Source organism: Gorilla gorilla, chromosome 14 (genome assembly GCF_029281585.2).
Source record: "Gorilla gorilla gorilla isolate KB3781 chromosome 14, NHGRI_mGorGor1-v2.1_pri, whole genome shotgun sequence".
Lineage (NCBI taxonomy): Eukaryota > Metazoa > Chordata > Mammalia > Primates > Hominidae > Gorilla > Gorilla gorilla.
The window spans coordinates 66,547,705-66,561,446 of record NC_073238.2 but is presented as its reverse complement, the minus strand read 5'-3'; the positions used below and the strand labels follow the sequence as shown (position 1 = coordinate 66,561,446).

The window sequence follows — 13,742 nt, the reverse complement described above, 5'->3', positions numbered from 1 at the left end:
TATTTCTTGTGTAAATGTGTCTTTTTATATAAATGGTTCCATAGTGCACTGTCCTATAATTTGCTTTTTTTTTTTCATTTAACAGTATTATGTTGAATACATATTATTGTTTCAAAAACTAGTATATGTATAGTTTAAATTTCCAGAACAAAAAGTATTGGGTCAAAGAGCATGTACACTTGTAAATTGGATATCATAAAATTGTCCTTCACAGAGGTTACACCTATTAACATCAGTATCTAGAAGTGCCTATTTCCCCATTCTCTTGCTCAGTGTGTTGTCAGATTTTTGGATTATTGCATAATTGATAGGTTAAATAAAAGTCAGTTCATGATAGTTTTAATTGGCATTTCTTTTATGAGTGAGGTTATCTTTCCATATGCTAAAGAGCCATCTTGATTTCCTCTTTCAGGAAAATTCATTCATGGGCCATTTTTAAAATTTAGGTATTAACATTGTATTGATTTGGGAACTTTCTGCACTTCAGGGAAATTAGTCGTTTATCTGTAACATGATTCAAAAATATTTTCCTTGGTTTTTGCCTTTTATTTTGTTTATGGTGACTTGTGCCATGTTATTTTTGTTTAGTTAGATTAATCAATTATTTTATAAAACAAAGATTCTAGGATTTTTTTTTTTTTTGAGACAGGGTGTCCGTCTATCACCCAGGTTGGAGTGCAGCGGCATGATCGCATCTCACTGCAGCCTCGACCTCCTGGGCTCAATCTAACTTCCCACTTCAGCCTGCTGAGTAGCTGGGACTACAGGCACTTGCCACTATGCCTGACTAATTATTTTATTTTTTATTTTTTGTAGAGATGAGGTTTCACCATATTGCCCAGACTGGTCTTAAACTCTTTCTTCTTCTTCTTCTTTTTTTTTTTAAACGTACAGGATCTTACTTTTTTCCCCAGGCTGGAATGCAGTGGCCCGATCATGGCTCACTGTAACCTTGAATTCCTGGGCTCAAGTGATCCTCCTGCCTCTCAGCCTCCTGAGTGGCTGGGAGTATAGGCATGCACCACCATGCCCAGCTAATTTTTTTTTTTTTTTTGTAGACACAGGGTCTTGCTGTGTTGCCCAGGCTGGTCTTGAACTCCTAGACTCAAGTGATTTTCATGCCTTGGCCCCCCAAGAGGTTAGGATTACAGGCATGAGCCACTGTGCCTTGTCAATCCCAGGATTTTAAAAATATATTTATTATTTAATTTTCTCTATAGTAAAATATTTTATTCATCTTTAACTTTATTCATATTACACTACAAAGTGTGGATCCAACTTTTTTTTTTTTTTTTTTTGAGATGGAGTCTCGCTCTGTGGCCCAGACTGGAGTGTAGTGGCATGATCTCGGCTCACTGCAACCTCCACCTCCTGGGTTCAAGCGATTCTCCTGTCTCAGCCTCCTGAGTAGCTGGGATTACAGGCGCACGCCACCATGGCTGGCTAATTTTTGTATTTTTAGTAGAGATGGGGTTTCACCATGTTGTTCAGGCTGGTCTCAGACCCCTGACCTCGTGATCCACCCGCCTAAGCCTCCCAAAGTGCTGGGATTACAGGGGTGAGCCACCGTGCAGGTCCCAACTTTTTTTTTTTTTTTTTTTTTTTTGAGACAGAGTCTTGGTCTGTCGCCCAGGCTGGAGTGCAGTGGTGCAATCTCGGCTCACTGCAAGCTCCGCCTCCCAGGTTCACGCCATTCTCCTGCCTCAGCCTCCCGAGTAGCTGGGGACTACAGGCGCCGGCCACCACGCCCGGCTAATTTTTTGTATTTTTAGTAGAGACGGGGTTTCACCGTGTTAGCCAGGATGGTCTCGATCTCCTGACCTCGTGATCTGCTCGCCTCGGCCTCCCAAAGTGCTGGGATTACAGGCGTTCGCCACCGTGCCCGGCCCCCAACTTTTTTTTTTCCCCAAATAACTCCTCACTTATTCCAGCACCATTTACTTAACAAGGTTTTTTATTCTGGCCAGGCGCGGCAGCACTTTGGGAGGCCGAGGAGGGCGGATCACAAGGTCAGGAGATCGAGACCATCCTGGCTAACACGGTGAAACCCCATCTCTACTAAAAATACAAAAAAATTAGCCGGGCGTGGTGGCAGGTGCCTGTCGTCCCAGCTACTCGGCAGGGTGAGTCAGGAGAATGGCGTGAACCAGGGAGGCAGAGCTTGCAGTGAGCCGAGATCACACCACTGCACTCCAGCCTGGGCGACAGAGAGACTCCGTCTCAAAAAAAAAAAAAAAAAAGATTTTTTATTCTAATTTGAAATGCTACTGTTATGGTATGTTTTTATACGTATTTGCATTCAATTCCTATTCTTTCTAGTCTAATTATTGATTTATAAACACATTGTTTATAATATAGTTTATTATTTTGAGGGCTAGGTCCCCTAAATACTCTTCCTCAGAATTTTCAGGCTTGTTTTGCTTATTTTTCCATATGGACATTAGAATCACCTTGTCTAGCAAAGGAAGGAGGAAAAGAAGGAGTTTTCTTAGCCTCCTTGCCAGCAGAATTTTGGAATCCAAAGGCCTCTTTTCGTTTCATACTGTCTGTGTCCCTTTCAGTCCAACCTGGTTATGCTTCTGTATATATATTTCTTTCAAAAATCTTAGAGGTCTCTGCAACTCTTATTGGGAGGCACTTCGTTAGATAACAGCCAGACCCACAAATCTTTTTGATATAGGCCCTTCTCTATCTTGGGCTTTGGCTTAGACTACAGAGAAACAACACCCTTAAATTGCCTAGAAACCCTACTGTTTGAGAATAATTTTGAGACTTATTCATGTTGTTGTATATATTGATAGTTCATTTCCTTTATATTGCTCAGTAGTATCCCATTGTGTAGATATACCACAATTTGTTTGTAGATTCACCTGTTGGTGGACATTTATGTTGTTTCCAGATTTTGGCTATGAATATTTGTGTATATTCTATATGTGAACCTAAGTTCTCATTTCTTGTGGGCAAATACCTAGGAGTGGAATGGCAGAGTTGTATGGTTGGTGTATTAGGGTTCTCTAGAGGGACAGAAGTAATGGAATATAAAGGGGAGTTTATTAAGTATAACTCACACAATCACAGGGTCCCACAATAGGCCATCTGCAGGCTGAGGAGAGAGGAGAGCCAGTCCAAGTTCAAAACCGAAGAACCTGGAGTCTGATGTTCGAGGGCAGGAAGCATCCAGCATAGGAGAAAGCTGTAGGCTGCGAAGCTAGGCCAGTCTCTCTTTTCACATTTTTCTGCCTGCTTATATTCTAGCCGTGCTGGCAGCTGAATAGATTGCACCCACTCAGATTAAGGGTGAGTCTGCCTTTCCCAGCCCACTGACTCAAATGTTAATCTCCTTTGGCAACACCCTCACAGACACACCCAGGATCAATACTTTGAATCCTTCAATCCAATCAAGTTGACACTCTGTATAAACCATCACAGTTGGTAAATGTTTAACTTACTGTTTTCCAAAGTGGTTATTCTATTTCACATTCCTGTGAACAGTGTGTAAGAGTTCCAGTTGTTCAACATCCTTACCAACACTTGGTATGGTCAGTTTTAACATTTTTAACCCATCTACTAGGTGTGAAGTGGTGTCTTTATAATTTTAAAATTATTTATATATCTTTGCTACTAGTTCTTTGTCAGATATCTGCTTTGCTAACATTTTCTCACCATCTGGGTATTTGTGTTCATTTTCTTAATGGTATGATTCAAGTCAGAAATTTCTGACTAATGTATTTTTTTAAGCACTTTTTTTCTTTTGTTTTTCTTTCTTTTTTTGAGATGAAGTCTTGCTCTGTCACCCAGGTTGGAGTGCAGTGGTGTGATCTCGGCTCACTGCAACCTCTGCCTCCGGAGTTCAAGCCAATTCTCTGCCTCAGCCTCCCGAGTAGCTGGGATTACAGGTACCTGCCACCATGCCTGGCTAATTTTTGTATTTTTAGTAGAGACAGGTTTTCACCATCTTGGCCAGGCTGGTCTTGAACTCCTGACCTTGAGATTCACCCACCTCAGCCTCCCAAAGTGCTGGGATTACAGGCATGATCCACTGCACCCGGCCTTAATCACTTTTAAAAAAAAATCTGGATTTCTAATTTATTTGCACTTTGGACAGGGACTATCATCTGAATTTTAGTGATTTTAAAGGTTTATTGGACTTCTTTTACTATTGAGCACAGGGTCAATTTTATGCCTGTTACAAATGCATATTCTTACTATTTGGGGAGTACATATGTTCTATGTAATTATTGTATCAAGCTTAAACATTTTCTGTTAACATGTTCTGTAGCCTTTTTAAAACAAAAAATCACTTCCTAATAGAGATACACTGAAATCTTCAACTGTGTGATTTTGATTTCTCATCATTTGCTTTCCTTTTCAGTATACTTTAAATACGTAGAAGCTGTGTTCTAATTTATGATTGTTATATCAATTTGGTAAAGTGTCCCTTTTTTACATTGTCACTTTTTTTTCCTATTAATGCTGTTTGCATTAAGTTCTATTTGGTCTGATACAGATATTACTATTCTAACTTCTTTATTTTTTTAAGTACTTTTATAATATGTATTTTTCTATTCTTTTATTTTCATCATTTCTTTGTGATTTTGTTATGCTGTATTTCTTATAAAGTGCATGTAGTCGGTTTATGTGCTCCTTGTCATGTGAAAATGTCTTTTAATGTTAATTTAGTAAAATTTATTATAATTGTTGACAAATTTGGATTTCACTCTACCATACCATTTTGGTTTTCTATTTATTATCTTTTCTTATTTCTTTTTTACCCTTCTTTCCTAGGCTTTTGTTGGTTGACAAACTTTTCTATATTACTTTTCCCCCCTATAATAATTTTGAAGATACAGATTATATTTCTAATCTTTTAATGGTTAGCTTTTATACACTACTACAAATTGATCTAACAAATTCAAAAGTTGCTCAGTATTCCTTCCTTCCTCCCAAATATGAAAAACACAATTTAAATCACCACAAAACCCTTTTATTCTGATATTTTAATATAGAAGTATAATTTTACTTAAAAAGCTTTTTTATTATTAAAAATTTCAAACATTTATAGTGCAAGTAGAGAACAGCATAATGAACCCTCATGTATCCATCATCTAGCTTCAACAATTATCAACATTGTTTCTTTTCTGTCTTCATGTCCCCCACACTTTTTTTTTGTTAAGTGTGGAATACTTTAAGTCTCAGATATCAAATCATTTCATCCAATTTTACCTTTTTTTCAAACAAATATATATATTATTATATGTATTAATATATACATATTCTCAAATGTAACTCACTTTGCCAATTTAGTTTATCATTTTTCTGAACTTGCCATTTTTTTCCTATCCCATGCTTTCCCTCTGATTTCAGTTTTTTTCTTGTTGATGTATATTCTTTAGTAATTATTTATGATATGTCAGTGAGTAGTAAACTTTCTTATTCTTTTCATATCAAAGATTGTTTTTGTTTTGACTTGAGTCTTCAGCAGTAATTTTGCTGGGCACATAATTTTAGGTTGACAACTATTTTTTCTCCTGGCTTCTATTATTGTTGATGACAAATCAACTATCATCTCATTGGTTTTCCTTTATAGGGATGCTAACTTTCTCCCTGATACTTTTATAATTTTTTAAATTCCTTACATTCTTATGTTTCACTATGGTATGTCTAGGTCTAAAAATGTCTTTTATCCTGCTTGCTTCACTTTCTTTTAAGAACACATGACTTTCTTTAGTTCTGGAAAATTTTAATATTTGCTTTTCTTATTGCATCCATTTTGATTCTCCAATTAGATATTATTTTTTATCTTCTCAATTATCTCCAGTAGTACCTAATTGAACTTTCATATTTTTTATTCTCTTCTTTGTTCCTTTCCAGGTGAATTGTTTTTTGTTTTTTTTTTTTTTTTTTGGAGACAGAGTTTCGCTCTTGTTGCCCAGGCTGGAGTGCAGTGGTGTGATCTCGGCTCACTGCAACCTCTGCCTCCTGGGTTCAAGCAATTCTACTGCCTCAGCCTCCCGAGTAGCTGGGATTACAGGCTTGTGCCACCACGCCCAGCTAATTTTTGTATTTTTAGCAGAGATGGGGTTTCACCATGTTGGCCAGGCTGGTCTCGAACTCCTGACCTCAGGCAATTCACCTGCCTCAGCCTCCCAAAGTGCTGGGATTACAGGTGTGGATGAATCCTTGAATACTGTTTTCTAAGCCTATCTGGGTACCATCTATTGAGTTTTTAATTTAAATGATTATATATTTCATGCCCAAGATAATTATTTTTTCTTATATTTATATGGTCTTGTTTCATTAATGCATAATGATTTCTCATAATTAAAAAATTTAAATGCTTTGCTTTAGTTTATCTTTTTGGGCATACTTACTTTAGGAGACTTATCAAAATCCTCCATAAAAAATAATTTCATCTGGAGTTAGTTCATGGTCCAATTTTTTTCTTTTACTAATTTTATGCCATCTGTCTTACCATTAGATTTATTCAGGTGTTAGAATTTTAGTTTGTGGGCTCATTTTGTTTTGGAGGGTTTAAAATTGCTTTTTCTTCCTTTCCTTCCTCTTCCTGTATACCTCCTAAATATCTAATAGGGTCTTCTTCCTTAGGTCCCCCTCCATTCTTGCTAGCTGGGACCCTTGAAGAGCAAGTGTGGTCTAGAAAAAAAATACCAGTAATGTGGCTTGTCTGTTTTAGCCCAATCTCTGGAAGAAAAATTCTCCCTAAGACATTTATAACCATAGATTTGACTTCACTTGTGTTTGGAGCTTGAATTACAATACTTGTATGGGCTGGAAACATCTATGTTGAGAAATTAACACTAAAATTAACATTAAGGGGTGGTAATACTCCTGGGATTTTTAGAAGTAAATATAAGACACTCTGGACGGATAAATGTTGGATTTTTTCACTGAAGCACTGGTGAAGATGAACTTACAATTGAACATTTAAAAACAGAATCCACTATGAGAGATTGCAAATAGAACAAATGCTGATTAGATCATAAAGAATTTCAGATAATATAATTATCTTAGGAAGACTATAATACTGTATATTTAAAATTATTTAATTTAATTAAATTCAGGAATCCAAACATAAGAAAAATATAGTCCCTCAGTAAAGAGCAGGAAGTTTCTCTTAGCCTGTTTGGGCTACTCTAACACAATACCTTAGACGAGTTAACAAAAATATCAGAAATATACTTCTTCTAGTTCTAGAGGCTAGGAAGTCCAAGATCAAGGTGCCAGTAGAGGCCAGGTGCAGTGGCTCACGCCTGTAATCCCAGCACTTTGGGAGGCTGAGGTGGGCAGATCATCTGAGGTCAGGAGTTCGAAACCAGCCTGGCCAACATGGTAAAACCCCGTCTCTACTAAAAAATACAAAAATTAGCTGGGCATGGTGGCAGGTGCCTTAATCCCAGCTACGGGAGGTAGAGGCGGGAGAATCGTTTGAACCTGGGAGGCGGAGGTTGCAGTGAGCCGAGGTTGAGCCATTGCACTCAAGCCTGGGGGACAAAAGCGAGACTTCTCTCAAAAAAAAAAAAAAAAAAAGTGCCAGTAGATTTGGTGTCTGGTAAGGGCTAGCTTTTGGCTCCATACACAGCACCTGCTAGCTGTGTCCTCACTTGGTGGAAGGAGCATACAAGCTTCCTTGGGCCTCTTTTATAAGGGCACTGATCCCACTCATGAGGGCTGTGCTCTCATGACCTCATCACCTCCTAAAGGCTCCACCCCTTAATACTATCACATTGAGGATTAGGTTTCAACACATGAATTGGGAACAGGGGCACAAACATTCAGACCATAGCAAAAAATTTTTATAATTCACTAGAACTTCTGGAAGTTGAAAAAAATCTATGAATAGAAATTAAAATTCGACTGATGGTTTAAAAAACAGAATAGGTACAGGTAATAAAGGAGTTAGTAACTGGAAGATAGGTCTAAGTAAAAACATGATGGAAAATGTGACAGAGAAGAGGCATGAGGTCAAATGTATATGAAAAGGTGTTCCAGAAGAAAAGAATATGAGAAAACAGTATGCAAATCAATTCCAGCTGTGAACTTTCTATAATTATTCGAAGCCAGGAATCATCATATATGGGAAATAAAACAATTATCAAGCAGCAACAACGAAAATAAATTTATACCTAGACACAGCATAGTTTAGTAGAGGAACAAAGACAAAGGAAAGATCTGTGTAAAGCACCTATCTCAGGAATGGTAACAGTAAGTGGGAGTTGCACTTACTGGTCCACCCAAATTTATGGTCTCCAGTTTTAGTGGGGTCCTCCATGATGACTGGCAATCCTAAGCCTGGTCAGCTTCCTTCCCAGTGTATCAGTGATTCCAAACCCTCATCCCTCAGCTCACTCCCATCCACACGCGCTCATCGTGTGACTGTGCCTCCTCCTTCACAGAGATAGTACGCGTTCTGCAGAATCAGTTTTCTAGCTCCATAACTTCTCTATATCCATGAGTCCTTCTCTCCTTTTCTCTCCCTATCTTCTTTTTCTTAGGAAAAACTGTCCCTCTTCCTGCTTGAAAGCCCATGCTCTGCAGGTGCTCTAAAACCCAGCCTCTTTTCAGTGACCTGGCTCCTATTGGTTATTCCACCTGTCTCCTGTTTTGAATATCTACTACCTCCTTTCCCTCAGCATATAAACATGCCCAACTCTCTCCCATTAAAAACAACAATAACCAAAAACCATTGCCCCCATGTTCTCTAAATAATACCATTCCTTTCAGAGCTAGGCTCGCTGAAAGAGGAGTTTAAATTCATTGTCACCACCTTTTTTTTTTTTTTTTCAGATGAGTGTCTTGCTCTGATGCCTAGGCTGGAGTGCAGTGGCATGATCACAGCTCATTACAACTGTAAACTCCTGGGCTCAAGCAATCCTCCTGCATCAGCCTCCTGAGTAGCTCTCCCAGCACTTTGGGAGGCTGAGGTGAGAGGATTGTTTGAACACAGTAGTTTATGACCAGCCTGGGTAACACAGTGAGACCTCCTATCTGCTAAAAATAAAAAACCTGGGCATAGTGGTGCTCGCCTGTAGTCCCCACCTGTCACCACTTTGTTAATCTCCATTGCTTTCTGGACCCACTGTACATTGGCTCCTGCTGCACGGCACTCATCTGAAATATTCTTTCAACAGTCATCTATTACCTTGAAATTGGCAAGTCAGGTAATCATTTCTCAGTCCTCATCCTATTTGGCTACTCCTTTGGCTTCCACGATACACATCTTCTTGGCTCTTACCAGCTCTTTCTCAATCTCCTCCACTTGCCACTTTTTTTGTTCTGTTTTGTTTTGAGATGGAGTCTCGCTCTGTCTCCCAGGCTGGAGTGCAGTGGTGCGATCTCGGCTCACTGCAACCTCCGCCTCCTGCATTCAAGTGATTCTCCTGCCTCAGCCTCCTGAGTAGCTGGAACTACAAGTGTGCGCCACCATACCTAATTTTTTGTATTTTTAGTAGAGAAGGGGTTTTGCCATGTTGGCCAGGCTGGTCTCAAACTCCTGACCTCACACTTGCTACTTAAATATTAGGTTGGTGCAGTTACTTTTAGGTTTAATTTAGGTTGATGCAGATTGTCTTATTGATCTATTCCCTTTCCTTTCTAAAAATACCAATGTTGCAGTCTTAGACACAATTTTAATTCCTGGTTCTATGAATTAGTAGCTGTGAGACCTTCAACACATTTTTTAACCTCTCTGGAGCCTTAGCTTCTTTATTTATAATTTGATGATAATGTCTACCTCAAAATGTTGTTAATATTAAGTGAAATATGGTATAAGTACCCTAGGATATTGGTGGACATATAGTAAGGGCTCGATGTACGGCAATTATTTTTTCTCTTTTTTTTAATTCTCTCTTCCTCTCCTCTTAAACATTAGATGATGGACATTAATAAATATAATAAAGGGTGTTTAACACAATGTACAACTCAACAGAAGACTGATTCTCCCAGCATTAGCTGTTTATCATGCTTAGAAAAACCTGGGTGAAAATGCAACTTTTATATTGCTCACCTGGGGATGGAGAAAAGGGAAACGAGTTTTTACATGTATTCTTCAGTACTTTAATATCATAATGCTGATTTTTACTGCTTATTATTTCAGAAATTTTGAAGAATCTGAAGATGAGTTGAGAGATGAAGTAGTAGAATCCTTAGAAAAACTCGCTACTTTCAAAGGGGAAGAAAAAACAGAAGAGGCCTCCAGTGCCTCTAAGGACTCTAAAAAGTCAAGAGAAAGAGAGGGGATAAGTATGCAGAAATCTGAAGAATTAAGTGAAGGCTTGGAGAATATTTCTACTACATCTAATGACCACATTTGTATTACTGATGAAGACCAAGGAACATCAACAACCAGTCAAAATATACAAGTGTGATGATTGTACTTTTTCTTAAGTAATAAGTTAGTGTCTATTACCTATAGTATTTATTTGGGTACAGGTCATAAATGCTCATTTACAGTAAGGGTTTTCTAGTAATCTCAAGGATTTATTAATTTTTCTTTCAATTTAGGAAGTAGAACTTTTGAATATAGACATTAATATTTTTACTTTAAAGTTTCTATTAAGAAATCTTAGGCCGGGCAGTCTCATCACTTTGGGAGGCCAAGGCAGGCAGATCATGAGGTCAGGAGTTTGAGACTAGCCCAACCAACATGGTGAAACCCTGTCTCTACTAAAAATACAAAATTAGCTGGGCATGGTGGTGCATGCCTGTAATCCCAGTTACTTGGGAGGCTGAGGCAGGAGAATCACCTGAACCCAGGAGATGGAAGTTGCAAGTGAGCCGAGATTGTGCCATTGCACTCCAGCCTGGGCAACAAGAGCGAAACTCTGTCTCAAAAAAAGAAAAAAAAAAAAGCTTTCAGCTAATATATGTGGTAGGCAGAGTAATGTGGCTCAACGCCCCCTCCAAAACACTTCCCATCCTAATCCCCACAGTTTGCGAATATGGCAAAGGAGAATTAAGGTTGCAGGTGAAATTGTTTGCTCATCAGCTGACCTTAAAATAGGGAGGTTATCTTGGTTTATCCACGTGGGTGCAGTGTAATCACAAGGGTCCTTACAAGTGGAAGAGGAAGACAAAAGAGAAAACCAGACAGATCGCAGCATGAAAAGGACTCAGCCTGATGTTGCTGGCTTTGAAGATGTTGGACAAGGCCACAAACTAAGAATTCAGACAGCCTCTGGAATCTGAAAAAGGCAAAGAAATGGATTCTTCCCTAGAGCCTCCAGAAGGAACGCAGCCCTGCCAACAACTTAATTTTAGCCTAGTGAGTTCAATTTCATACTTCTGACCTGCAGAACTGTTAAGATAATAAATTTGTGTTAACTAAGTTTGTGATAATGTTAGGACAGCAATAGAAAACAAATACAATATACAGGTTCACTCATTTAACATAATCTGCCATTTTACAAAACTGTGATTTTGAAGTTTCTTGTTGTATTGAATACACTTTTTTGAAGCTGATGTTGACACAGGAATAAGGCAATTGAGCAAGAAGAACAAGGCATGGTGTGTTAATTATGCACTAAATGACCATGGCCATTTTGTCTAATAGTTTCAATAGTTTCTAATAGTTTCAGGTGTATAGGTTGAGGGCAGGGACTATATCTGGTCTTTATATCTTACAATGATTTTCTTATATAGTTATTAGCACAGTGCCAGAAATGTTTCCTGAATTAATAAATGCTAAAAACATTTCCTCATTAAGACTGTAAGCTGTTTGGTGTAGGAAAACTAACTTTTTAAAATTGATCATAACAATTCCAACGTTGAACATGGCCTGGAGCTTAACAGATGTTTATTTAAATACTAAGGAGTATGTCTGGGCTTAGGAAGGAGAGGGTGGTTACATTTCAGGGTGGTAGAATTCTGCCTGAAATATCTGCTCTATAATAAAAGTAAAATGTCTCACCGATACACTGTTAAACTGAGAAAACAAAGATGAGGTAAGGTGGGTCAGATTATTTCTAAGGTCTGTTTACTATTTATATTTCATATAATTTTCATTAAATGTGGAGAATGCAAGTCTTAGGAGTCACCTGAGGTACGTCCAGTTTTTTGTGACTATTTCCTGATGTTTGACAGACTGTTCTTTCAACTTGGTGTAGAGTTACAGTCTACTCTTTTAGGGAGAATGCTGTTTGTTCACATCATGAGGCTGTAAATATTTAAAATGTTCTCACCATTGTGTTAGTTTCCAACTGACACATGGCCTGAGAGATTGGAGTATCATTAATTCTGCAACTCTTTTAGTGCTCAGGATGTGCATGTTTATTTACTTTCAGGACTAGTTCAGACATAGTAAAACTGCTAGTGACTTCATGTAATCCTTATTCTGAACTGTATTTGAAAGCAAGGGAAATGAAACATGATCCCTAATAACCTCAAACATCTAAAGATCAAGTCAATTAAGCGCAAAAAAAAAAAAAAAGAAAAAAAAGAAGGTTTAAGGATGGTAAATGAACATGCCAGGTGTGGTGGCTCATGCCTGTAATCCCAACACTTTGAGAGGCTGAGACAGGAGGATCGCTTGAGCCCAGGAGTTTGAGACCAGCCTGGGCAACACAGGGAAACACCCATCTCTATCCACCCCTCAGAAAAAAAAAAGAATTAGCTGGTGTGTTGGTGTGCACCTCTGGTCCCAGCTATTCAGGAGGCTGAGGTGGGAGAATCACTTTAGTTTCAGCCTGGGAGGTTGAGGCTACAGTGAGCCATAATCCATGATCACATCACTGCACTCCACCTTGGGTGACAGAGTAAGACCCTGTCTCAAAAAAAAAAAAAAAAAAAAAAAAGCACGTCAGGCTATCGGGTTTGTTCCCATGATAAGATGCTTGGCTAAAGTCTAGTCTATTTTAGGTAATAGTCACCAAGCTTTACTCAACAATTTTGAATTCTTTGCTGTAAATTGGAAGTATTCACTGTGATAAGTATACATATCTGCAACATTTTCAGCTGGTTTTAGTCCCTAATTAATTCTAGACCTTACCCATTTTACACACACTATTAGCTAAATCGTGTTCCTGAGGCATGGCTCTGATTACTTTACTCTGGCTTTAGCCTTGACCTTATCTGTTAAATTGAAACTGTTCATCAGACCTGTATGCATTAAAAAATTTTTTATTAGAAAAATCAGCCTCTTGCTAGCCATGTATGATAGCTATCAAATTGATCATTCTGTAAATGGTAGCAATAAGTGTATCAACACTTTGACCTCCTCTGTGTCTAGTAACATTTGCATATAGTACAACTGAGCACATAGCACCAGAATATTGGAACAGATGCTTCTCCAAAGCCAAGGGTTGCCTTACATTTAGAGTAGGAAAAGAGGAAAATGAGTTAGCAGAGGAGCAGCGGGGAGGGGGGTAAATTACAGGACATAATTTGCTTCTAAAAATTTGTGTTACGTGTTGTAGTTATATAATTAATTAACTTTTCTATTGTACTGATTGACAGATTTGGCACAGACATCCTCTCATTGTGAATATATATGAATATATCAGAGTTCTGGACTCTGGGGTATATTTACATAAACACAAGTATTCTGAAAGCATTGATAATCACACTGGTCTCTTATAATTTTGTCTATAAGATGACCTTATAAAATCCCTCAAGAATTATTTAAATCAAGTGTACGAAGCTCTGCAGTTTTTTGTTATGTCCGAAATATTCATTAAAAAGTTTATTAAACCTGACAGCCTCTTCTTAATGTTTCACAAGCAAGACAA

At 38.2% G+C, this 13,742-nt stretch overlaps 1 protein-coding gene across 5 annotated transcripts in view; it reads left to right on the top strand.

Annotated features, from left to right (window-relative positions):
- The window catches only part of NEK5 (NIMA related kinase 5), a 96,092-nt gene extending 82,383 nt beyond the window's left edge, over positions 1-13,709 (top strand). For 3 of the 5 annotated variants that reach the window (XM_055359898.2, XM_063697617.1, XM_063697616.1), the window contains one exon: positions 10,115-13,709. In XM_055359898.2, coding sequence (XP_055215873.2) covers positions 10,115-10,385 — 271 coding nt within the window. In that variant the 3' untranslated portion in view covers positions 10,386-13,709. The remainder of the gene's footprint in view (positions 1-10,114) is intronic. The other 2 variants (XM_063697618.1, XM_063697619.1) reach the window with 1 other exon arrangement.
- The last annotated feature ends 33 nt before the right edge of the window (positions 13,710-13,742 follow it).